Raw genomic sequence first — 27,201 nt, 5'->3', positions numbered from 1 at the left:
GCTCTGAAAAGGAAAGCTCAGGCATGTCCATTACATGTCTGACATTCCCAGGCTGTTTTCTCTAGATCCACTCTCATTTATTTAAAGGGAGTTTCAGAGTTTTAGCTAAGATAAAAAGGGCTTTGAAAACAAGGGCTCAGCTTGCCTGTGGTCAGACAGAGGAGACAAATAGATTTGTAAAATAAAGTTGTAGTCAATGTACACAACTCTATCGAGAACAAATGGACCCCAAAATACAGCATTTCCAGCCAGCAAAGGGATTAATTGGGGCTGAAATTAATAGAAGTAAATTCTAAGCAATATTCTGCTTTGATAATTTAGAGGCAGCCATGATCAGCACTATTTGTACATGACAGTCATATGAAATAATAAACCTTGCTAGCTATAAACATTACCAAATTCTGACACTATTGATTTATTATGTCTAACGGTGACATCAAACCGAACAACTGACAGAAACAATGTTACAGCTTTAAGAGCAGTTTGTCAACGATTAATTCTGCCAAACAGGGTTTAGTTTTATGCTGGGACTGCTTGTCTAGCAGTTGTCAATCCCAGCAAAAATTACTCCTGCCACACGTCTGCGAAAGCCAGCCCGAGGCGCCGCTCCACTAGCCCTCATTACCCCTATCACTGCAAATACAGATGCAGGGCCAGTCCCTATTTAATATGCATGCTAATTATGCAAATTATTAATTGGGCTGGTGCTTGAGGACTTGTCTTTATGCCCAGATTAGAGTCAATAACTGTATCACACAGCATTTTAAGCCTGACCTGTGACAGAAATAAAGCTGTGCTGAAAGCGATGTTTTCTAACACCGGGCTCTGAGCTGGGCTCCTCTCCTTGGAGCCTCCCGAACGGGCTGTGCTGTTAGCTCAGGCCTGATGTGCACATGCACAGAACATGGTATGGATCTGACCTGCATGCAACTGCTAATCGCTGGTGACTGTATGCGTGCGCTTGGCCCATTCCAGTGGGCAGCGTTTCCTCCCACACATCCAGTACACTCAGCTCTTTCCACCTCTTTTTATAGCCATTTTTCTTCTAGTAGGACTGTGGTTTCATACTATGTATATTACATTGTCAATACAAAGTGTATGACATGATATTATATGTTGTAAATTTGTTTGATTTTTTTAAAAATCAAATAGATTTAAACCTGCAAAGATACAGGGTAAAGCTATGAGGCTTTTCCAATTAAAATTTACAGCAGACAATGTTGTAAATTTTATACAGTTGTAATGCTTGCTGCAGTTGTACTGAAATGGGAACTATTGATCAGTCTGATTTCCCAGGATACATGAGGGGGAAACAAGGTATTGCACAAGCAGAAACAAAACTTTCATTTGTAAAGCTTCTATTATACTTTACTGCCCTCATTTGGTTCCAGACGCATCTCTCTCCCTAGAAGAAATAAGGTCAGAGTCTCTTCCCCAAAGAATAGCACTAGGGAGCAGAGACGGTGCACAAGGAGTCCCAATGTTTGGCAATGTAAAGTGCTGTTTCTGAATGACAGGATTGCAGGTGCCTGCTGAGAGGGGTGTAGCGGGGTGATGTGCATTGGGCACCTAACTACAAAATGTAGTTTGAAAAGACAGACCCAAAGGCTTGCTGAGAAGCCTAGTGATGCAGGAGGGGTGGATTTGAGCACTGGAAAAACACGTCACTAACAGCTAGTCCCTGTGTTTACCTAGGGCTGTACTGGGCCTGGTTTCCTTTAATATAACCTAGGAAGGGGGAAGCACCACAACATGGCTTGGAAAGTCCTCTCAGACCAGCAGTGCTAATGTGGTTCAAGCACTCAGTGCTTTCAATTATATTATGGCCTCTGTGTGTGTGTGGGGCGGGGGGGTGCACATTTTTTTTTTCCCCACTCAATATAAAACAGGGTAAAGATGCTAAAGAACCCTGGAGAGGAGGGACGATTTCAGAACAAATGTGCCCCATGCTCTGAAACAAAGAAAAGGAAAGAAAAATTCCTCTGCCTTTCCTGCTGTGGAAAGGGGCTGGAATAATGGCCCTGAAAAATGAAGGCTTCTAGCCCCCAGAAAGCCAGTTATCAGCAGGGCTTCCTTCACGCCACCTCAGTCTGCAGCAGCCCCCAGAACCCCCCATGAACTTGACAGGAGAAATCCCCATTCGGGGAATAGGGGCAATGCAGGCCCCACAGCCCTATGAGTCCACGGCCTCTCTGCTGAGATGCCAAGAAGCATGGCTGTTGTGTTTGGGAATGCTGGCCCCTGGACCATATTTATGTACGTAAGCCACTGAGCAGCCATCAGATGAGAACTTCTGGTCACTACCCCCCTGCCATGGATTTGAATCAGGGACCTAGAAGTGAAAGGATAGTGACCAAATCTGTCATGCTCATCCACAACCAGGATCTTCACAGAGTTCTCTGCCCAGTGTATGCCTGTGCTCGGGCAGTGTAACAGCTGCTCCTCATGGCTTAGGTGAGAACCTTGTTTGTGGGATCTCACCAATAATCCGGGAAAAGATTGATAGGAAAAATCATTCACTGCAAATATTTTAATGCAACAATTGTGTCTAGGCTTTTGTTAAGATACTGTCAGCATCAGAGCAGACACAATGGTAACCAACACACCCAAAGCTTAGGACAGGCCCACTGCCAATGCCACCTTGATTTGTGGTCTCAGCTGTTCTCACCACCCAGGCAGGTCTGGTTGGTCAGAGCTTGGGTGGGAGATCTCCAAGGAACATTTACGAGCTTACTTCCATCAAGAGTTTGTAATTTGATACTGCAGGGCTAGAGTTACCACTTTTTGAGGAGACATAAAACAAAAGTCCTCCCCACATGGAGTCATTAAATACCTCAGGGAACTTCTCTCCAGAGCCAAGGTGTTTGCCCAGGCTGGAATGTGGTCGGGACACAGGAGTTTATTACATTCCCTCTCCCCAATTCATTTCCTGTTCTGAACTGGTGAATAGCATTGCGTCGTTAAGTAGTTTTCACACTTCACCTGAGAAGTGGCTGTGCTTCAACAACAAATGGAATAAACCCTCCGCCAGCTGGGACAGCAGTTTGCATTACAACTTTGTTAAGCACCTGGACGTCCTTTTTGATCAAAGGCATTAATGTACCAGACCTTGCTTTATTCAGTATTAGCAAGAGGAGACGGCGAGCTCTTTGGGGTGGGCGCCATCTTTTTGTGGTGTGTTTGGAAAGTGCTTGACACATTGTTGGTGCTACAGTAATCCAAATAGAAGCTGCGTATAATAGTATTACTTGCGTTGGAATTCCAGCTCCTACTGACTATGTGCCCAGTTGTGTCCAAAGTACTGGGGGAACTTCTGGGGAGTTGGCATGTTAACGGTAGTAGCACATCCTACCCCAGGTCTTGGGAAAAGCCTTTTGCAGCATAATGAAGAGAGCTCCAGAAGGTAGCTAGAAAACCCACAGGTCAAAGAGTGGTTCTGAAATAATCTAATAATCTCCCTCTTGCTACTGTCATTCTGTAAAGTCAGTGGAGATGGTAAGTGCCCTGTGAAACATGATTCACCAAACTCTAGGAATTTCTTTGGGCTTATTGATTTTTGTAACAATATTCACATTCTTCTCCTGTAGTTCTGGTTGGTGACATCTCTGTGCTATTTAGTGCAGTCTGTCACATGCACGTGCTCCACTTGGCTTCTGAGCATTGAGTGCCGTTCACCCCTGTGCAAAGGACCAGCCCATGCCCCGTTCAGCACTACACGGGGGAGCAGGGCTCCTGGTGGACATGGACAAGTCCTGAAGAACCTCACTTGGTACTTTAACCTATGACTCATCTTGCGTCAGTCCAGACCCCCATGGCTCCCACGTTTCAGAGGGCACAGTCACAAAACCAACTTGCCCTTCCTTTTAAAGATCATGGGTCTCCTATTTGTCCCTCATTTCTGGATGGACTGTTACCAGATGCGCAAGCTAAAACACAGCTGGGAGCACAGAGAGGATGCGGCCAAAGAGGTTGCACACTAAGAACCTGATAAACAATAATGTGCAAAAAATCATTTAGAAAATAATCAGTACTTCAGTTGACAGCAACGGGCTCAGTGAGGACTCAAAAGATTCAGCCAGGACTCTGTTTTATATCTAGTTTCAGCTCAGAGAAAATTCTTATGTGTATGTGTGTCTATATCTCCCTGAAAATAAAGGTTCTAATGGAAAGGCTGGCACAAATGTGACTGCAGCATGTCAGACAGCTCTGTTAGTCCATGCTGAGAGCATTTACATATGAATTATGGCCACCTTCAGATTAAAAATACGATGTACTCTTTAATTTACACACTTTCCCGAGCTTCTCCCTTTATTGCCGGCCAATGATTTTGCTGAGTCCTTGACAGTGATTTTCCTAGGAACACACACAGTTCTGATGGGCTAAGACAACACCAGAGGCTTCCTTACAGTGTAGCTCTTCACTTCTGTACTACGTATTAGCCAGAAATGTATTATGCAGCTGAAATAGCCTCCCTCACCAAACATGCAATGGATCTAAAGAGCAAGCACCTCAGAGGGTTGGCTGAGAACCAGAAACTCAGTACATACCATGGCTCTAATAGTACAGCGCTCAAAATGCACTTCTTGAGAGCAGCAGCTTTAAAAGATGTTTTCCCTGTACTGCACAGGGAGTTAAATATCGGCTAGGTCACCTGCCTGAAATAAAGTGAATTTAAAACAAAACCATTGTTAAATTAAAAGGGAGGGGGGGAACTAGACAGTGGATTATCCCAATAATGGGAAAAGAGAACAAAGACCCAGGATCCCAGCATCTGGCACTAAATGCACTTTTCTGTAAACTGAATGGCGCTTTCCAAAACTGCTCCAAGCATCATTCCTTTGCCAAGGCAGTAAACAGCTTTTATCAGCAATAATGATGGCATAATCCCAGCTAAAAAGGAAAGTAACATATGGCAGCAGCCCTACGAATACCATCCCAACAAAGTAGGGAGCATTTTTATTACAGCGTCCACTTGCAGAAAACCTGCCAGTCTACTTCTCTCTTCTCTCCTCTCTTTTTTTACAGGTTATCATCTTCGCTGTTTGAGCTGAATGTGGCATTTGGGAGTTTTAAACTAATGAGTTCATTTTTCTAGGAAAAGAAAAAAAAAAAAGGAAAGATTCCCAGAACTGACAGATGACAACCAACCAACACAGACAGTCTTGAGAAATGTCCATATGTGCTTTGGAAAAAAAGGTGTTACAGCATTTCATGGATTATTAAAGTGTTTAGTCCTAAATATTATGGCTCTGTTTCTTTGGTAAAAACTAACTATGTGGGAGGTAATAATCCAGGTGTGAAATAAATACTGAAACAAAAGCTGCAAAATGGTATATAGAAACATGCTGGTAACAGGTCAATTGTAAGTCAGTGCATATTTGTTTAGAAGATGTATTCAAACAACAAAATAAACTTAATACTATTTGCCCTTTCTAGAACTGGCAGGCATCCTCATTTATATTTCTGAATTTAATGTTCCCAAAGAACTAATTTTCCGACCACTAATTTATTTATCAATAAAAGTGTGACACGTGATTGGGGGTAAAACACCTTGGTGTGGACTAATGACTAGCTAGCACTCATCATTTTCATTGATGAGACAGCGACTGACTTTTCCCTCCTTTCTCTTATGATTCTCTGCAAATATTATTTCAAAATACCCAAGTTATTCTGATCGCAGCTTTAGATCTGTAATCTCATCATGAAACAATTTGAAAACATTATGATTCACTAATTAACATGCTAATTATTTTACCCTATACATTTGACATGATGTTGTACAATTAAACGTACAGTATCAACCTTTGTTTACTCCATTCAAATGTGTTTGCTGATTGGAAACAGAATGAGAAAGAGTGAAAGAATGCACTAATATTTTTTGACATCTTTACCTATAAATATTTGTTCAGACTGCAGAATGTCTCTAATAGCCCCACTCACTGATGTGCACTGCAGTTTACCACAGTGTCTATATTTCTGTTGTCAGTTTTACTGTATCTCCCTTCATTAAACCTATCAAGTTTTCCTTTTGATCATGCAACCAAGGCCAGAAGACAGATATCTTCCTGGAACAGAGCAGTCTGCCAAGTCTTTCACAAGACCAGCTTTAACCTCCCTATTGATTTTTTCAACACTGCAGCCATTCATTGTTTGTGACATTTGGCTGTCGGCTCTTTAACACCCTTCAACCAAATCAATTTCATATTTTTGTCAATGCCTTGCTAGAGGATGAGCAAAATAGGAAGAGACTTACCATGATTTAGAATGTTGATTTTCTGGAACAGTTTTATCTGAAGTATTTACAAGCCTTATAAAGTTAATTCAACATGTTTATTTAAGCATATGTAATAAATAGGGAGAAAAAAGCTACGAGAGTTCAGTTTCAAGTTCCTGGAAGAATGTGAATTTCTATATTGATGTCAACAAAAATGCTGCAGATTTATTTTCATTCGGGTTTTTTAAAATGAAATAGAATACAAACGAGCCAGGTTTCTGTCCAAGCTCCTGGCCACGGGGACAGCACAGGATGTTGCCACGGCCACCAGAACAGACACACATCCCTCCAGCCATACAGCACACAGGCCCTGCCACCTTTACTCAGGTGAGTAATCGTTCTTACCAAGAGTAGCCCCATTGACTTCTAGAAAATTACTCACCCAATTGCTCATGATGAAGGGGGCAAGATTAGGCCCTGAAGTGTCCTGAAAACGTACAAACCCAGCGCTTAGGCAGGGGCAAGGAAGCTCAGCTTCCTCACATGAGGCATCCCACTGAAGTTAGCTCCTAAGGCGTGGGAATAAAGCGAGCAGGTCGAGGTCCAGACCAATCTGTTTAGGGTTAGGTCTCTCCCTGAGGCAGTAACCTGGAGCTGATATCTTTTCATGTAAATTTTTAGGCTGCATCATTATTTTCTGGGCAGACACTAACTACCTGTCAGGTGCACGGCCCTACCAGGAGCAATCCAATGAAGGAATTGAGTCTGGTCACAGCAGAAAGCACAATGCCCACAAACCTTTGTAGAGCTGAGCTCTTTGGTTCACACGTCTCTCCACACCACAGATGTTGGGATACCTGGCATGGTTCTCGCTCTGCAGTGGTACAACATGCAGTGTAATCAGCAGCCGGGTGTGTGATGTGTCTAGTGTGACCAGTCAGCAAGTGTGAAAAATCGGGATGGGATGGGGTGGGAGGGTAATAGGTGTCTATAAAAAACAAAGCCCCAAATATCAGGACTGTCCCTATAAAATCGGGACATCTGCTCACCTAGACGCGTCTCCCACTGAACGTGGGGCATTCGTTAATTCTTATGAAAGAAAAACACAGAGCAAGGACGAAGCAATTCAAAGTTCAGGCTAGCACTCTTCCCTTAGCCTCCCCTTCTGTGCCTACATACCGCAGCTCTCAGCGGGCCATAGATCCTCTCCTTGATCTGGGCACACAGCTCCCCGGGAGGCCAGTGTGAACCGCGCACACAGTTTGAGGGCAATGCACCTTCTAGTGAGTGGAACTCAGCCTCATGCCTAGGGCCAGCATAAACCCTCTGGGCCACTGAAGTCCCCTTTGAGCCCATAGCGATGAATTTCACCATCCTACAAAAACATCCTGATGCTCAGGAACTGCTCCAGTACTAGGCAAGAAGAGAAGGAGAAGTGGGGGTTAAGGACAGAGCATCAGAATAATGACGTCATTTAGAATTCACTTTGCTCAATTTTGTGAGTTAATTTCCAGCGTTTTGCTTTTTTCTTATAAAGTAATTTTTTTTTAAAGGAGCAAGCAGGAGCAAGTGAGCCTATTTTTGCTAGAAGCACATATATGCTGACAACAAACACTGCAAAAGGCCTTGTTAGCACAGATGTAGATTCTTATCTAAATAGATTCAGAAATTTCTAAAAACCTGGATTAAGTGCCTGCTGATCCTGACAGCCACTTCAGAGCCAGCAAGTCCAACCGTGTTGAGAACTTGGGGTCTTTTGGGGGAGAAACATTTACTAACAACCTATAGTTTATGGTGTCGTTAACATGAATTTCAAACACACACAATGTGTTTATACCATGGCTCAGAACAGCAAATACAGTAGTTAAAATAATTTTTACACATTTTCATCTGATAGACCAGACCCATTGAAAACACAGATCAATAGCCTGGCAGTTTGATCAGCTTCTTTGGAGCCATTAGGAACCCTGGCGTAAATACGTATTTAGAACACTTCTGGGCTCGTGTTAATGACATGATGGACTGTCACCGTGTCTTGCCTGTACACCTGGATTTATGCTGTGTTTATTAGGAAGCCTATAGGTATCGCAGGCTTAGTAAATATTTTTATAGAAGCAGTTACTGGGTGTAATGATCTAATTTGATCTTTTGTGTGCATCTCCTAGTGCTAGGGTGACCAGCCAGCAAGTGTGAAAAATCGGGACAGGGGTGGGGGGTAATAGGAGCCTATATAAGAAAAAGCCCCAAATATCGGGACTGTCCCTATAAAATCGGGACATCTGGTCACCCTACCTAGTGCATCCAGTATTTTCTCCTACCCCAGGGAGGTAAGAAATATGCAACCATGTTATGGGGGATGGGCCAAGACGCTCCTGCCAGACCATACTGTGAAGTTCTCTAATGTCCTACCTGTGAAATGAATGTTACACCTTCATCTGCAAAACAGTGCAGACAGTGGGGGAGCAGGGACTGTCCTTTCCCATCAATCCCCTCTATTTTTAACTGCTGAGAAATTGGAGAGACTTGTATCTAAACTGCTGTGGTTTCAAGGACATGAAGGACAGGGATGGCAGAAGCCGACACGTCATTACATCAGAGATAGTGAGGGGAAGCAGGAAGCCATGTAGTGCCACTCACCAAACCCTGAGCTTTCACACACACGGCCAGCAAAGTTGGTCATGTGGTGGGATCTAGAGGCTCAAACCTAGAACTGGAAAGCAGGAGCACCCTGGCTCTGACTCTAGTTTGTGTCGGAGGCAGAGCCAAACCGCATCTCCTCTCGGTCACATGGGGTGAGGTTAACATTGACCCCTGCAGTTCTGTGCCGACTGTTCATGCAGCACTTTGAGCATGCAAAGCACTCTATAAACACGAAGTATCAGGACAAAGCAGGTCTGTGCCCAGGCCCAGACGGCTAATGTTCCCATGGGGCTGGGCCTGTCCTCCTGCTATGCTGAGTACACACTATGTTCATGTCATTGCTGGTTTTGTAGGATTTGGGGAAGCGGCATGGAGCGAGGTGGTACTGTGTGTGGCAGGACACCAGACCAACACTTTGCTAGAGGACTCACCCATTTGTGCAGAGTTAAAACGTATTGTAAAGGGGATATTTCTAGCCCCTGGGGCTGAGAAGATACCTTCCAGGCATGAGCCACTCAGGGATTGTCCGACCCAGGCCCTGATTCCACTGTGGAAAAAGACTAGTAGAAATGAATTTGAAAACCCGATTAGTGAAAACTGTTCTAGCTCTCTCAGCGATGTCCCCAGGAAGAACAGGGCATAATGTGCTTAAAAACCATTTTCCGGGCTGATAACCCATTTGACTAGGTTACTTCTCTTGATACTGGCTTTCTAAAACTAGTTTGCGCACATTATGCCCTGCCCTCCCAAGGAACCAACCCAGGAGAGCTGAAGCCATATGTGAAATCAGGCTTTCAATATGGTTTCCTCGCATGGTCTTGTTCCTGGTCTTAGACAGCGCTTTTGGCCTCAGACAGACCAAACCAACAGCTCCAGAGCCAAGTAACCAGTAAGCTGCAGATGGGGTGGGCAGGTGAAACCCACCTCCAGCCAGGTGCCAGAACAGAGGGCTGCAGGGCTGCCCACAACAGTCCTGCCCATCAGCTGGAGCACCAGCTGCACCGTCCTGCCACTTGGCTGGTATATTGGAGCCCCAGGATTCACCACTCTGCTCCCTTTACCTCCCTCCACTAGCACATGGCATGCAGGGCAGCCGGAGGCACCTTTGCAGCCCCTGCTCCTGTGTCCTCCACCCCTCCACACACAACCTATTTGTGGGTTAAGTAGCAGGGAGGTCCCAGCACTGGCCCCCTACCCCAGAGTGAACATCACTAATGTTGCAGCCACATAAAGTAAAGTTTAAGAGGGAGCAGAAGTGAGGGTGTGCAGGTCCTGCAGGCACACTGAGTGGAAATTCAGCAGCAGAATCAAGTGGTGGTGGAACGGGAACATATTCCTGAACATTCAGGGACTGTGACAGCTGTGCACAGTCGCCATTCATCTCAATGGACTGTTAACTCTGATGCTTATGGTGAGCATTTAAATGTCAACATTTGTTATTATTTCATGGCAGATCATTCTATACAGAAACATCCTGCTGTTTTTGCATCCGGGTGGAGTTTGAGTAGCATGCTACTGACACCTTCCTCCTCAAACACACTATTTGATTTGGTTTATATCTTTATTAATGGTCTGTGAAAAAAGAAACCAGTGTGTCCATCATGACCACAATACCAGCATTGAAATGTTTAAGGAAAAACAAGTTTGTTTCTTAAGTTCATGTCACATCTGACTTGGCACAGCTTATCTGCACAGAAATGTGACTAGCTGCCCTACAGATTAGCACAGGGTCTGGGGTGTCCTGAGAGTTGCTTTGAAACCAAGGGGATTAATTTCCTGTGCACTACTGAGTGTAAAGTGAAGCTTGTGAAAGGCAGACAGACCCAACATTAGATTTAATTTGCACACATGAATTTGTTTGACGTGCTCATTTTTTCTCCAGGATGAATACTATGCATAAATCTTCCCCTGAGCTATTTGCAGTCTTTTCAACTTGAGCCTTGCCATAATTCTGAGATGCATGTTCCTCCTCTCTCCCCCACCCCCCGCGCGAACATCTAAATGCAACGAGACCCACATGGGGTGTGATGATAGGAGGGAAAATATCAGGTTCCTATGGTTTAACGAAGAAAAGCAGGAATAGCTAGTAGGGCAGAGCCTCCGTTAACTTCAGTGACTATTTACAGCACCCAAGGATCTTCTCCAAAGTGTCTAAGTGGCAGCAGAAATAGTAAAACGGAAATCTCTCAACTTTGTATTTCTAGCACACTCCAATTGATTCCATTGTATTGAAATCTCTCCTTGTGGGCACACGTATATACATCAAAGCTGCTTTTCAGCTACATAACATAGCCAGCTAAATTCTTGATTTGATGCATTTCTATTTTAAATAACTGTAATTGTTTTTAAATTGCATCTGGGCTCAGAACTCTTGTGTCAAGTTTCAAATGGAGCAAATTTTTAAGATCAAGTTACAAACAGGACAGATAATGGGAATACTGAGAATTTTAACAGTTCCACATGCTGCTCTAATATACTTATCACCTGCATGAAAAACATACAGAATTTCTGCCGCTGCTATGTCAAACAGGAGATTTCTCTTTGTTGCAATATCTCAAGGGGGGCTGGGGGAAACATCAAAATAGGGAGAAAAAGCACGCACTGCTACCCCTGACAGACACCTGGAACTGACAGGGCATCAAGCCGCTGAAGTTCAACCCAGCAACTCCTCCTCCCACTGCCATCAGCACCTGCTGGCCAGGAGCAATGCGGCACCAAGAGGAGTAATTGCAATAGGTAACTAACACTAACACAAGCTAAATTCCTTTCTGCACCTGGCTGTATGTTATAAATACTGGACTGTATATCAGGGAATTTATGTTCACATCTGACAGATGTGGGGAGACAGGATGCCTGCTACTGGCATTGCCCAGAGATTTGACCTCTGCTTTTCCTCATTAGAATCAGGGTATTTAAAACACTTCTTCGAATGGAGCAACTAGAATTTTGTAGAGAATACAATACATTCAAGTACATATTTCAGGCTCCAGGTTGCACTTTTGCTGTGTCACCAGAACATAAAAAGTTGCCTGGTGCTGTAGAAGTGGAGATGAGAAATGCTCACTTATTGCAAGCTCAGAGTATTCTCGTATTCCCGCACTGTCACTGCGATTCCCCACCACCACCACCACCGTATCCCTGCATTCGCTGTGTTTTCAAGTGCAATGTGTTTGCTTTGATGATGCCTTAGCCCACAAATAGTCTGCAGTTGTTTACCCACTGGAAGAGCTTCAAATATTATATTCTCACATTTTTAAATCAGTGCAGACACCTGAGACAAAAAGTGTCCCAAAAGCTGCCTACAAGAGCTACATGCTGGTCACTCTTTCTTGTCAAGGTTGATTTATTGCCTCCTTGCTGTTCAATTTCACATTTTGTCCTCATCATATCCGTGGCTCATGATCATTCTAGGCTGACCCTTGTAGGGCAGGCAGGGAATATTGATAAAACAATTATCTGTTAGCCGTTCATTTGATTTTCCATTTCAATTACGGATTGCACAAGGCAAAAGGAAAAAGATTGCATCATTGATTTTTCTACCTTACAACAGTAAAGAGTTGCTTTGATGGTTATAAAATGAATGCAACTCAACCATGCTTTTAAAGGTCATATTTTTTGTTTTACTGTACTTCTTTAAAATCTCAACATATGCAAGTCTACTGGAAAACAGCCTGTATCCTCAGACCAGATAACTAGATACAAAGCTACACAAAGCCAGGAAACACAGGTTAAAAAAAAAAAGCTTGCTCTAGTGTATTTGTAATAAATCTGATTCTTCCCCCCAACAAAATCCTTTGGAATGATTTCACAGCTGTAACTTAGCCGTGTAGCCGAAAGCCTGCCTGCAAATGTTTCTCCTTGCATGCAGCTCAGGAGAACTTAACAAGCCATTCTTGGGAAAGTGGCCTCCTGCCTGATGAAAAGCTCCATGCGCTGCCTCTCGACTGCAGTATTATTGCACATTAGGAGTTTGTTCAGTTCACGCAATATGCAGAGAGCTGTTACAAAGGGAGACGTATTATCCCTACTAAACATAACTATGCTAAAACTTCACCTATCGGAAAGGATGATAATGTGCTATTGCTAGCCAGTGATCCAGGACGGTCACACTCACACAGAAATGGTGCTGAACCTACTACACTTCATTACGGTTCAGCGCATGGTACAGCTCCAGGGGATTTTCACATGGCCGACCTTAAGAAAAGTTCAGTCTTTGATCAAGGTTTAGTGTTCCTGGAGCAGCAACGGTACAGGAAAGGGTTTCCATTTTCTGTGCCATAAGGCGCCGATGTTGATCTCCTTAAAGCCCTAGAGTTTTCTTCCAAGACTGGATTACGCTCAGCAATTAAGGTAATGAACTAGCTGAGGTAACAAAGCATAATGATCTCTTTTGTCCTTTGAATTCTTATGAACTCCACTCATTCACAATAGTCTGGAATGCAAAGCTTTCTCAAATACTGTGCGGCTTAAAACTATGTATAAATGATTACTTCCATTATGCCTTCATGGGTTTGACATTTTTAATTTAAACACCTGTAATATTTAAGCATACTTTTCAGAACCAAAATACCCACTCAAAGAATGCTAGCTTACATTCTTGTAATATTTTGACATCTTATGAATATTATTTTAATGCCTGAAAAGATAATGTGATGAATCCATTACAAATATATCAAAATATGTGTATGTGGGACTGTTTCTTGCTTTTAATTCCAAAACAGAGGATTTTTTTTTAAATGAGGCACAAGCATCTGCAAGAGCAGTAATATTTTCCTACGTCAGCGTGTCGTGTTAATAATGGAAGCAGCCGAACCACATTGTCTCTCCAGGATACATGTAGGCAAATGCAACAGAACTTTTCCTTCAAATGAAGTCCTTCTAGACTACATTGAAATTCGCTTTCCAAGCTACAATCTTTTCAGAGCATATTCTTATTATGCAGCTATTTCACTTTTTTAAAGGGTTTGTTTAATGTTTTATTTATTTATTTAGAAACATCTGGCTACTATTTTTACATTTTTTCAAATCTTTTGCATGATATAAACCTTCTGCACAGCAAAATCCACTGCACTCTGATCTTTCATCTTAACACATTTCCAGCCCCAAATTTCACTTCAATCTCACCTCATCTCTCCATACTACATTAACCCCTGGCAATTGCCTTCCAAATGACCCCATTAAGCTGTAATTGCCTCAGCAGGCCTGCACTTTCGCTTGTAATTCTGTACCTCTCATCTCCCAGACGTTCTCTCAGCATCATTTCGTGTTCTGGCTCCCTTCACTGAGCTCAGCTTATGACCTCGCTGCACCATGGCCGAAATGACTACTAAAAGCATAACAGAGACGGAATTCCATTACTTATTTTTAAAAGTTCTCCGGTGCCCTAATGTAATATTCTTTGGGGACTGTTGTCAAGGATACCGAGCACCAGCCATTAAAACCTTTTGTTTCCCAAGACATTCCGTCTTTTATTAATAAATAAAGATAAAGAGAAGCTCATCCACCCTCCAGAAAGTCAGCGTGTTTGCAAGGGTCTGGTACGACTTCAGTTCCTGTTCTTCTCCCAATATTTAGAGACTGAGCAAGGAGCAGTGGAACACAGGCTGGAAGTAGCAGTGTGCTCTATAGTGGAAAACTACTACCCCAAAATAAATTAAAATCATTCTGCAGATGATTCTGCAAGAGCAGCGCGACACGGTAACTTTCCTTCCTCCGACACATGCTCCTTTCCCATCTGTAATGATAATTAAAGCTGAGATCTGAGTAGCCTCATGTATGGAACAGAACAGATCCAGGATAAAAAACTAAAACTATCATATCGTTCTGTCCAAGCTAACAGTCTATCATGGATAATGGGCACACCCAATGGGGATGAACAAAACAGTCTGGAAAAAGCAGGTTAATCCTCTAACTGGGTTTGTGGCTCAAGTGTGTTAAGAAGGAATTGCCTGTGTTCATTGCTGTTGTGAGACGGTCAGGAGACATATATTTTAGATTGAAAATTAATTGGTACTGGATCCAAGCAAGCCTTTGTAGCAAGCAGTAACCTTTTCATTTTATGGTCATGACACTGAACTAGTAAGAGCTCTCTTCTCCCATAAAATATACAAACAGAGGCATGCTGAAAAATGGAGGTAGTTTTTTTCTTTGGCAGAGAAAGGGTTTTACTCTTAATTCATAATAAAACTTAGTGCACAGGCTGAGCATGGTTTTAATGGCAGGGGAGGGATATAAATTCAGAACTGGAAAACCGGTCGCTGGGTTAGAACAAGGCAACCAAAATTCTGCTTTAGTCACGTCCTTATACCTGGACCGTCGCTGTGGTACCTAAATGTCACAAGAGCCTGGCTGCAGCCTACCTCATTGTATGGACCGAGGCCCAATCCTGCCCACTGAAATTGATGGCAAAACTCCCAAAAGCTTCAGTAATGGCAGGTGCCCGTGCTTGGCCTCTGAGTCCTGAGTCCACACCTGCTTTCACTGGCCTGGAGGAGTGGGGAACGAGCGGAGGGTTTCACTGCAGGCTGGGCCAGTGCCGTGATGAGAAAACAACCACCTGACTTTCCCCCTCAGTTCCCATCATTTTGGAATGAGCCTTTTCAGTGCCGTTTGAGGCTAATTTCAAAGGTGGCCACCCAGACCATTTGGAGAGGAACAAGTTTTGTAAAACGGTGATACCCCCGTCCAGGTTTGTTTTGCTGCCCCGACAACTTGAGTTAAATTAGCAATGAGGTGTCAAGTCTGCAGATTTCCACTGAGTGGCTTTTCTGTTCCAAACAGCTCTGCTGTTAGAAGGGGCTAGCATGGAGAGTGACATCAGGGGACACTACACAAGCAATTCCTGGCCCTAGAAGGGTTATGGTGTGTCACTGGAGCTGGACGGGGTCCACAGGAGAACATTTGCCAGCTTGAAGCAGAGCTCCTGCGTTCCCAACCAGCTGGAGCTAAAGAACTTGCTTCTCCTCAATCAGGTTTATTTAAAAAAAAAAAAAAAAAGGGTTTGAGCTACAGAAAAAATAAAAGAATGGAGGCAAATTCTGCCCTCACTTACAGGACCCCATCCCTGCACCAGCCGACCTCCTGGGAAAAGCACAGATGTGGGTGGGGAAGGCCAGAATAAATGGGATAAAGAATAAAAATAAAATAAAAGGATTGTGATTTAGACCATATTTCTGAAACTCACTTAGAAAGTGCATCCCAGCTCCAGGAAGTGACTCTCTAAACACAGCACCAGAGGGCTCCATGTTTATTATCTCCCTAATGTTCTCAGTTTACATGTGCTACAAGCTTAGCTTGGGATCTGAGAGTCAAGCTGGGTTCTTTCTGACTTGCACATCATCGCTAAGAATAACGATTCTGTAATGGGTACTTAGTTGACAATTCTGTTGCTGCAAAATAGAATAGACTCCAGTTCCCTCTGCTTTTCACATGCTTACTCTATGTGGTCTCTTTTCTGACCATGACTGCAAGTGCACTTCAAGTTCTCACACAAAAGAGGAAGTCACACTAATCTTAGGTGCATGAAAACCTAGTGAATTTGGAATGGAGGCAGAAATCCAACCAACAGGTCACGTTGGGCTTGAGTATTGCTGGAATCTAAACTGCTAAGGAGTTTCTGGTTGTTTTTTTTTATACCCCAAGTATTGCAATATGAAGTTAGCACAGAATATTATCTGAGACAGGCTATTTTCAGGATCCCAAGTAAAAGCAGATTTCTAAGAGCTCACCATGTGTAAGTTTATCCTGGTTATACAATGGAGAAAGGCTGAATCTAAAGGAAAGAATTCTTTTATGTATGTAACATTCCTGCAGACTGATACTGTGTTAACATGAATGTGTATTATAGTAAAATTGGGTGTCATAGCCAAAGTAGATTCAATGTTTTTCTGCAGGCTAGTGCAGCCACAATAGGCTAGAACTGAGCGAAGTTGTCAAACATGCTGATGTTTGACTTCAGTACAATGGCCCAGAATTGGTGCACTAACATGGAGGAATCTCTGTAAAAGGTTCATCCGCACAGCCCCTCTGGCATGAGATCATTCTAGGCTCCTTAGCAAAGCAGGTAGTTAGTCTAATCAGTTAACAGCTTGGGCCGCCAGAGGAAAGGAAAACTAATATTTAAATATTACATGAAACCAGGTAGTGGAAGGTTTCTGCTGGCTCGATGTCTGGGCTTGGTCTGCTTCTCTGGCTGCGTCTGAGCTGAAGATCACAGTGAACAGCACAGCTCATTCTGTATTTATTCTAAGCACTAGGCAGGAAATTTCCATTTCATGCATCACTCACGTTTTGCAGTGATTCCACGAAGTCAGTGCTTACACTTCACATAAAACCAAGAGGAACTCTAATTGGTTTGTTGTTGCTATTGTTTGAAAATTCAGTTTAGGCTCATTGGGCTCCAATTTTGTTTGCATTTCAGTGAGGCTTGTGTTACTGTAGTCAAAAGCAAAGTCACAAAGCTGCATCAAAAGTCAGTTCAAGGAGTTTTGTTGTTTTTTTAAAAGACTTCAGTTTCCTCACGTCATGCTCGTGTTTCCAGTAAAGACGATGCCGTTGCTATGGGCACATTGGGAAGACACATCAACATGTCCTAACAAAAAATCTCCAGAGCCACTACACCGAGTTATTCCTTCCTCTGAACTTCCCGGTGCGTCCTGGCTTCTGTTTCTGTCCTGTTTGGATGATAAATCTTGGGGACCATCTTTATTGGATGTCTTGCACAACACTGGACACATTGTTGATACTTAAATCAAGATAATGGAGTCTCCCAACAAGTTCAATGGATGAGCTACAGTCTCTTATTGTGGGTTCTGAGATGAGATCACTGCAGTCCTGTTCGCAAGGACCACAACTGAAGACAATTGTAGACGAATACGTGCTGCCTTTAGCTTTACTCCTCATATGTCTCTCCTCACTCGCAGCAATCCACAGGCTCTCGAAATCTTTCAGTCCCAGGTGGCAGAGGTGCCACCATAGGAACCTGTCATGGGCTAAGAGCTCCCAGGTAAGGAGTCAACATTGCAAGAAAGTTGGCCTTGTGAGTGTCCTTATAAATGTTTTCTTGGTCTACCCCTAAAATGAATTCCAGCCTGCAATCCTCCATACAAAATGGCCTTCCATAATCTACTCTCAGCCATTTGGACCACACGACTGCACCATCTCAGAGGCACTCTCACTATAAAAGCTTAAATGCCTGCGATGTTGCCGCATTCAAGGACCTTGGTGTTTGGAACCAAATCTTGCCATTTAATTCCCATTATTCACTGTAGACATCATAGGTGGAATTAGCCCAAATGTTTTATGTACCATGGAAAAGTGGTCCACGTATTGCAACTAGAGAGGAGTGTAGTGAAGATGATGGAGCAGTAAATATCAATTTTTGCTTGCAGTCTGACACCATGCTCATTCCAGAGATGATGCTGAAGTTTTCCAAAGGCATCGCTGGCTGCACCTATGCACTTTGTAATGTCATCAATCATTGCATTTCATGAAACAACACAGCCTACGTAGCAAAATTTGTCAACAACCTTGAGTGGAATATCATCAATGGACACAACTGGAGTATTTGCAGTACTTCCCGGCTGAGGCTGGACCATGACTTTTGTCTTGTGTAGACTGGTTGTTAAGCCAAAATGCTTTGCTGCATGCACAAAGCAGTCATAGAATCATAGAAGATCAGGGTTGGAAGAGACCTCAGGAGGCCATCTACTCCAACCCCCTGCTCAAAGCAGGGCCAATCCCCAACTAAATCATCCCAGCCAGGGCTTTGTCAAGCCAAGCCTTAAAAACCTCTAAGTATGGAGAATCCACCACCTCCCTAGGTAACCCATTCCAGTGCTTCACCACCCTCCTAGCTGAAATAGCAGTCAGTGAGCAACTGAATGGCCTTGAGGTTATAGGCCAATAAAGCACAATCATCAGCGAACAGTAATCTGCAAATAATTGTCTTCATAACTTTAGTCTTAGCACACACGCGATGCATATTCAAGACCCCTCCATCCATATGGTACTGCATATAAATGCTATAATCAATGTCTCTGAATGAATCTAGTAGAACAGCTGCAAACATGATGCTAATAACGTTAAAACAAGAACACAGCCTTGTTTTACTCCATTGGTGACAACAAAGGGAACTGAGAAGCAGCTTTGGGGAAGGCCATGAACCTGCATTCCTGCATGAAAAGATTTAATAATGCTGAAAAACTTACTGGGGCAACTGAACTTGCAGGGGACTGTGCACAGGCCATATCATTTTCAGAGTCAAAGACCTTAGTAAGATTGACAAAAACTACATATAGGTCTTGAATCCACTCATGACATTTCTCCTGAATTTGCCAGAGTGCAAAGATCATGTCTGAAGTACCATGCCCAGGACAGAAGCCACATTGGGCTTTCAAGCAATATCTTCCCTGCAAGTTGATCAGCTAGCCAGTTTATCCTGACATGGGCGAGTATCTTTCCTGCAGTGGCAAGGAGATACCACAATGGTTATCGCAAGAAGCTCAACTTTTGTTTTGTAAAGGTGAATAATGTGGAGAATCTTTAAATTCCTGTGGCACAGACTCCTGTTCCCAAAACCTTAAGTAGAGGCCGGTAAGCTTCCTGATCAGCTCCTGGTCCCGCATTTGAAGATCTCTGCAGGAATTCCTTCTGAACTCACAGCTTTGCCATTTGCTTGACAGCTTTCCATACTTCAGATGTTGACAGAATTTGTCTTGAATTGGAAGTTGTTCAGGGTCATCAAGGGCTGATGCTGACATGGTGGACGGGAAGTTCAGAACTTTATTGAAGTGTTCAGCCCATCTTTTCAGTATGAGTCCATGATCAGTCAGCACCAGTGACTCACCTGTATTCCAGATAGAGGCGGTACCAATTGAACTCTGGGCGGTACGCGGTCTTCTGCTCATCAAAACACCGTTTGGAATCTTTTTGGTCTGCTGGTGATTGAAGCTTCTTGGCTTTCATTTTCCACTTCCTTCACGTGATGCAGCTTAGCTCGCACGTTACACTTTGTACACGAACAAGCCATCTTTTTAACAGATGACTTTTTATCGCTTACCTATGACGTTTGAAGAGCACTTTGTGGACGTCAGGAGTTGCTTTATCCTCAGCATCATTTTCGTCAAATGTCAACTAATAATTGGCTCATAGTACAATACTGTAATGTGCTTCCTCAGCGTGTGCTCACCATTAGCTTAAATGGAACTGAAATGCTGCCTAGGCCTTGCTTGACCCTCTGCACAGGAGTGAATTTCACCCTCTCTCACTAATATACTACTGTCATAGGCTGCTAGCATGCTGCCAAAAATCACCCTCAGAAATGCCACAAGTACACGAGTGAAAATGACAAAGACAATGTAGCTTCTTGTCGTTGGCCCTGCAGTACTTCTATTCATCAACCAAAGTTCTTCTAGGTCATTAACTAAACCTGAATTAGAGGGAGACACTACCATCATATCCAGTTGTACTGGGACACTGCCCATCAAAAGTAGCATCTTCTAAGAAAAGCATGCACTGGGGGCTGTGCTTCCTCTGGGGAGGGGTCATGGTATCAGTGCTACAGCAGATGCAAACCTGAAGAAACGAGTCAGATTTCTGACACTCCCAAATCCCCTTACTCTCTTCTCCAAGAGAAGAATTAAGCCAATTAACTCCATGCCCCATTTATTTCTCACCTAAATGTGGAGAGGGCAAAGTCTCTGACCTCCCAGAATGAGGGAGGCCATGGTGTAGTAAGGGTCCAGTCACCACGTCTAATGGAAGAGGGGAAGGAAGCAGTGGTCAAGCAACCAAAATCTGAATGGGCATTTTGTGATTGCTAGGGAACACTGGCATGCCATCAAGAAGCAAAGGAGAAGAATGGTGTGTGACACACAATTTAAAATCACCAGCGAAAAATGGGGGTTGGGGTGGTTTTTTTCCTGTAAGTCCATATCAATACAACTGACACTGCAGGACATGGTGGCCACACAAATCAAGTACAAAACAAGTAACCAATCTCCACGGGCCCAGAAGAACACTGTGGATCTCATCTGCACAATGATGTTGCCAGTCAAGCAGGCCTTTAGAAGAAAAAACGGGAGTTCCCAAAACTTTCAAAGAAAATCTTCAACTTGGGAAAAAATTCTATTTATTTCAAAGACTTCCCAATCTGTGAAAATATTTCTGTGAGACATTTTAAGTGCCAGCTGCAGGAATGGGCCGCGATTATGCATGGCACATCTTCACTGTTCTGTGCCTTTCCCATTTAAATAGGACAGCTATAGGACAATTCCTGTGTGCACCATGCGAAATGTGGAACAGTCCCACAGCTGGTATTGTACTTAGGGGAGATGTTAGGAATGACAGCTTGATAGGGTAAAAGACTCAGGCCTTGGAAAGTGTTCTCTGGGTCTAAAAAGTCTCCTGGTAGCCTTGCTTGTGCTGCCATCTGTCTGGTAACAGAATACAGTAGGGGATCCAGCAGATAGCACTGACTCTAGAACCAATGGAATGGTTGAAAAGAAGGAATGCACGTTGGTAACATAGCACAGAGAGAATTACTTCTACCCCCATAGAGATACTGGAACAAGAGCCACAAAAGCAAAGTGTTGGAGACCATATCAACCAGGCACATACCCACCCTCTCCAACCAACCACGCATGCACACACACACACTCTCCATCTCCCTCCCCCCCTAAACACCCCTAAATCTTCCAAGCCAGGCTCATGACAGAACAGAACTTCTAGATACATAATGCAATTCCAGCAGAAACTACTGAAACACAAAATGCACATTGACACACAAATACCACTAGCAGCAAAAGTTTTGAGTGACCTGTCCCAATTTCAGAGTGCTAGGGAGAATCTGGATTAGCGCTTGGGGATTTTCTAACCAACCCCTGAAAAGGGCAGCACCATCTAGGGAAACTCCATGAGAAGACTCTTCCATTCAAAGTCCTCTGGAGTCTTTTATCCCACTGGGAATTGAAGTCAGCAGTGGCCAGCTCTGGGACTGCTCTGCTGGCTTTCCCAACAGTCAAGGCTAGGACAGGACAAAGGTCGGTACAGAACTGGAGGCATGATTTTAAACAGAGGGACTTGGTCTCCACATTAACTTCATTAGACAGATTCTTACATTATACATTGAACCCCAGAGGATGGCCCTGACATGGGGACCAGGAGTGAGCAATATAAACACCTGCAGAGGCAGAAAGTGGTGGGCTTTGTCTCGGTGTAGAAAGTAACTGGAGATGAACCTTCCCCCACTCTCTGCACTAGGAAAACAATTGTTCATTGGGTTAGATGGTACATATAACATCCCACACCTGTGCACAGCTGGATGTGCCGGACAGCGTGTCCTCAGCTGAACACAGGAGGATGGCAGAGGCACAGGGTGGATTTAAAATGGATTCTGGTCAGGGCCTTCAGAAAGGGACATTCACAGCACCGTGAGGACTCTTCCACCCCCCAGGCTGGGCTCTGGGATGGCTCTTTCCCACTAGGGTACATGTGATGAATGAGCCTGAAGAAAAGCTGGGAGTAACCCCGGAAAATAGCATCTGTAGTACTTTCCCTGTTCTTATAGCTCAGTGTTTGGTTTCCAGTGATGTTAAATTGTGTAGGAAGGTTTACCTACCAACCTAGATACTCAGGTACCATGGAGTGCTATGGAATGCCTGTCAGGAAGCAAAGTAAAATAAATATCCATGCATGGAAAAGGCACTTCCTGTCCCTCTGTCGTTCTGCTCCTCACTCTCTGGCGGGACCCAGAGCATAGTATTGGGCCACTGCTAACCTGCCGCGAGGGCTGGCTCCTGTGGGAACCGCAGGGTTTCTTCCCATCACACCCCCCATGTGTGAGAAAGGCAGCGTGACGGTTTGGGTAGCAGTGGCATCAGGATGCTGCTGACCCTCAGTTCTGTGTCCACCTTTCCTCAGGCACGGATGCTGCGGTGCAGGAATTGGGGCTCGGGGGAGAGCTAGCTGCCTGAAGCTTGGCCCCAATAAGACAGAGGTAACGCAAGCTGGGGCTCGCAGAGCTGGAGCCAGAGGGGCAGATGGGCCAAACCTGAGTGGTGCTGAGACTCTGTATGCCAGGTTGCACCCCTGGAGCGGGAAGCTGGGCCCAGGAGCTGCCAGTGCCAAGTGAGTGTGGAAGGGGCTCGCTCTCCAGCTGCCCCGCCCAGGCCTCACCTTTCAGTTCCCCCACTGGACTCCATGTACGGTGATGGAGTGAAAACTACATTCGTTGGTGTTCCTTCCATGGCTACATTTCCCCCCCAGACCTTTGCCATGAAATATATTAAAAATGTCCATGCCTAAATTGTAGCCTTTGCAAGGCCCTGGCGTTTGTATTGTAAAAGCACATGTGAGTGGACGAACAGGGACATTTTCAAATAGACAGATAAATAAAATCAATATTTCACATTATACCCCTGACGAACCCTGGCTCTAAAGAGGAACTTTCTAAAGCAGTTAATTTATATTATATAGGAAATGCATTTGATGATTTCTGCTCCTCAAATATAGCTTCTAACTAGTAGCCCACTTGTGCAAATCTTGAGTCAGTTTTCCTTTCCATTCTTCCGTTTTCATTACTGGCAGATGTAAGTGTTGTTAATTTCAATGCAGTGACAAATACAGGCTAATTTTGTAATACCCCCAATTAGATAATCTCCCTTCATCCCAGGTGTATCAATCCCTCGAGTACAAACCTGAATAAAGCACAGACAAGTTCTAACATTAAAAATGTCTCCTAAAAGATAAATAGTTAAAAACAAGCTGGAAGGAAATTCTTCAGCTAATAAAAGACTCCAAGACACCCTAGAACAGTTCCTCCCAATTGCCCCATCCGGTGCAGTATTACTCCGTAGTAGAAACAAACAATGAGTACTAAATGCATCTGAAGGCCCATATTATAGATGTTTCATATGAAACAACATATCCTTTTCATAGGCAAAAATGATACAAAGCAGAAGCTGACGATAAATTTTTCCTTTCAGTTTTAATCAGGCTTCCCGTTGTAAAAGCGCAGCAGACAGTGACGCGAGACACTGCCTCCCAACTTCGGCTCACCTTTGCAGTCCCACAAGGGACACCATGTCAAGATTGTTCAGCTTTTTTGATGAGTGCTGCGTGGGTAACTAATGTGTAAATGCAGATACGTCGAGAAAGCAGTTTTGACAGTGATGTATTGCAACTGGTTCCAGATGTCGGCAAGGGATGCTTGGCCAGGCACCTGGGGCTCGGCTGCCACACAGCAGCGCCAGCTCCAACCCAGCCTGCAAATAGATCACAAGGCTTTAACTCTCCAATTATAATCGTATTAAACAACCATCGCTTGAGCTTCTGCATCTCCTCTTCCAGGACAATTACAAAATATTTCTGTGTTGTTGCTCAAATTTTAATTTTAATGAAGGGAAGATAAGCTGCAACATGAAGCTTAGCATTAAACCCAACAGTTTGGCTGTCAATGGAAAACTTAAAAGCAAGCTGTTGAACCAGCCAAAATTAACCTTATATTAATGTTTAACTTGTGTTATTATCCTTACACCAAAAGTTGCAGATTACACACGCTGAATGTTTAATTAAACATCCCCTAATTACTAAAGTAAATGCTGAGATTGCTCAACAATCCTATGGAAGATTACTAACAGGTAGTGGATCTGCTTTTGATAGTAGAGCAGCCTGCTGCAGAAGGCTGTTTTAAATGAGACTCAAGGAGGTCTGGATTCTTCCCCTTTCCTAATTGACTGTATAATCTGCTAGAAATACATTTGCTAAATACACAATTTACCAAACTGCAATCTGTACCCATTGGACCAAGAACCGAGTGATGGAAAATCACCTGAGCTCTCCCCAGTTATACCCACACCAACAGGCACACTCCTGCCTGGTAGCAGCTCCCACGGCTTCCACTGAGCACCTGGCAGGATTGCTTCCACAAGAAAGAAGAAGAAAGAGGTTAAAGAAAAACAAAACCTGGTATTGAAAGCATAAAGCTTAATTAGCTTGCTAACAATAGTAGTAGGTGCACCATTAATGCTGATGAGCTGCAGGAAGATATGACCAAAGGAATAACTAGGCAGGGTACACATTATACTCCAAAGGACAGCATTTTACCTAGAAAACTGATAAAGTTGCACTTCTTACATGGGAGGTGTTTGTAGCTCAGCTCCAACATAAACGTTTGGTCTAAAGGGAATTTTTTCAAACAACCTGTCTGTCTCCCTCCTCTTTCAGTACAGAACTCCCAGCTCCAATCAAACCAGCTCTCAAGGGATCAGCCCACAGCTACACTCGCTCCAGGTGGTTTCGGTACCAGGCATTCTCTCACTGATCGAGATAGGGGTAGGAAGCAGGCTTGCTGCTTATCCCTGAACAATGAGGGAGACCTAGGTTACTGATTTTCTCTATATCACATCAAAGGGTTCAGGGCAAATAGAAATGAGGAATGCTCGTTAGAATTATGCAGCAACTCCGCTTTCCCACAATTACAATGCACACTCCCTTTCCTCCCACCCCGGATTGCCAGCTCCGTAGTGGGTTTGAAGCCCCAGTGATCAATAACCTCTTACTATGAGTAAACTGTTTAACTATAGTCTAAGCTGGTGTGTTTGGTCTAATGTCACTTGATATATTGGGGGGGTGGCGGGGAAGGGGAGACAGACTGACCAGTCTCTGTTACTTTTCCAGTTGGATCATCAAGTTTATTTCTAACCTTGCATTTAAATGATCAACCTGTAAAATTTTATTACTAGCACAGACTACACTAATGAATGGTGCCAGATAGCACAAGAGCCGTAAACTATTACTTGCCTTCTGCTTATAAGGCCTCTGTTATGACAAATCTTTATTAGCCATTTGTGGCATGTACTTCACTCTAGGTAACATAAACCAGTTGGGTAGGTTTTGTTTTTTTTCATCTTATGCAACTGGAAGACTTGAGCTTCTCCTGTCAGATCTTGTCCTAACTACAAATCAGTGTAGGTGTTTGGAGCATTTTGATTGACCAAGGACGTTTTTACAATAAAGCGCTCTGTGTTTTGGGACTGTGGCTGGGAGCCTAGGGACCTCTCGCTCCATGAGGCAAGAACCAGCCAGTAACACCCCCCCCCACACACACACACCGTACACTGGCCAGTATGCTGGGGAAGTGATGTAAATACCTCACCAATAGGGGAACAGACCTGCTGCAAAAGCCATGGTGATGTGCCCCTGGATCCTGGCGTGAGCAGCTCCGCTGAGCACTCCGTTCCTACTTTGAGTAGGAATAATCTGGGTCCGTAGCAAGGAGCAGGGGAGACATGCACATAAACGTGTGGCCCATGGCCCTGCTCCACAAGCCACGACCTGTGATGCCTTTCTGTGTATCCTGCCGGGGAGGGAATGTGGAATGGCACCTCCGTGTTTTTCACATGGGCCAGCCAGGCGCTGGGTGGCCACCTGCTGCCAGTTCCTGGTTTGCTGGAGTGCACTTGTATGTTCCTTTCTCCAGAAGTCGGCCCATTATTTTGTCATGCATTTGGGGGTTTTTTAATTGGACTTTTCAGTGTCTGCCCTGCACAGCTCTCCCCCTCGTACCACGCTGAACGGCAACCAAGTGAAAATGACTCAGCCCTGAAAAGAGAGAGAATTGCTGCCATCCCTGAGATTGGTATTAGAGTCCACCCTCGACCTCCGTATGGACCCAAAGTTGCGCTAAAGCAGTCTGAGAGGACATTGCTTTTATCCTAACGGTGCCTCTGTTGTCACTGTACCAAATGCCACTAGTGATCCAACCTCAGAATACAGCACGTCCAGGAGAGCAAGCCAATGTCTCCAGCACTACTAGATGTGTATTTTAAAGTAACTCATCATTCAGAGCCCAATAGTATAATAGGCTCCTTTCCTTCCCCTTTCCACAGGCCCCCCACCCATTACAACTGCATTACAAGGGTAAGGGACCCAAGGGCTGGTCTGCACAGTGTTATTCCTCTCCTCCCCTTCCCTCCCCTAGTTCCTGCTTCCTCATTCCCCAGCAGCAGCGTGTGCTCCTAGGGTGCAGCCGATGTTTAGGGAAGCATTGTGATGCATTTGTGATCAGGTTTTCCTGTTTGTTTTCCAGCTGAAAAGATGGTCCCAAGGTCTGTTTGGCAGATCTCCAAACAACTTGGGCAGCTAATAGCAAACCTGAATACTGGGCACGCAATTCAAAGGGTTGGGTAATAGAAAGGAATGCTAATTCTTCCCTCCTTTGTTGTTCAGAAGAGTGGACAGTTTACCACCATGACATCCACGTTCTGTATGGAATATGCCATGTGGAGGAGTACGGCAAAGAGGACAAGGCGCCCCCACAGCCCCGCAGGTTCCTACATGTCTGACAA

General features: G+C 44.1%; 1 protein-coding gene across 5 annotated transcripts in view; it reads right to left on the bottom strand.

Annotated features, from left to right (window-relative positions):
- The window catches only part of PBX3 (PBX homeobox 3), a 157,456-nt gene that overhangs the window by 83,538 nt on the left and 46,717 nt on the right, over positions 1-27,201 (bottom strand). Inside the window, exon 2 of one of the 5 annotated variants that reach the window (XM_034793486.1) lies at positions 14,083-14,180. The exons of the other annotated variants lie outside the window; for them this stretch is intronic. Within the exon in view, the coding sequence (XP_034649377.1) occupies positions 14,083-14,089 (7 nt within the window). The 5' untranslated portion in view covers positions 14,090-14,180. The remainder of the gene's footprint in view (positions 1-14,082; positions 14,181-27,201) is intronic. 5 annotated transcript variants of the gene reach the window in all.

Source organism: Trachemys scripta, chromosome 17 (assembly GCF_013100865.1).
Source record: "Trachemys scripta elegans isolate TJP31775 chromosome 17, CAS_Tse_1.0, whole genome shotgun sequence".
Lineage (NCBI taxonomy): Eukaryota > Metazoa > Chordata > Testudines > Emydidae > Trachemys > Trachemys scripta.
This window is presented reverse-complemented; position numbering and strand designations above follow the sequence as displayed.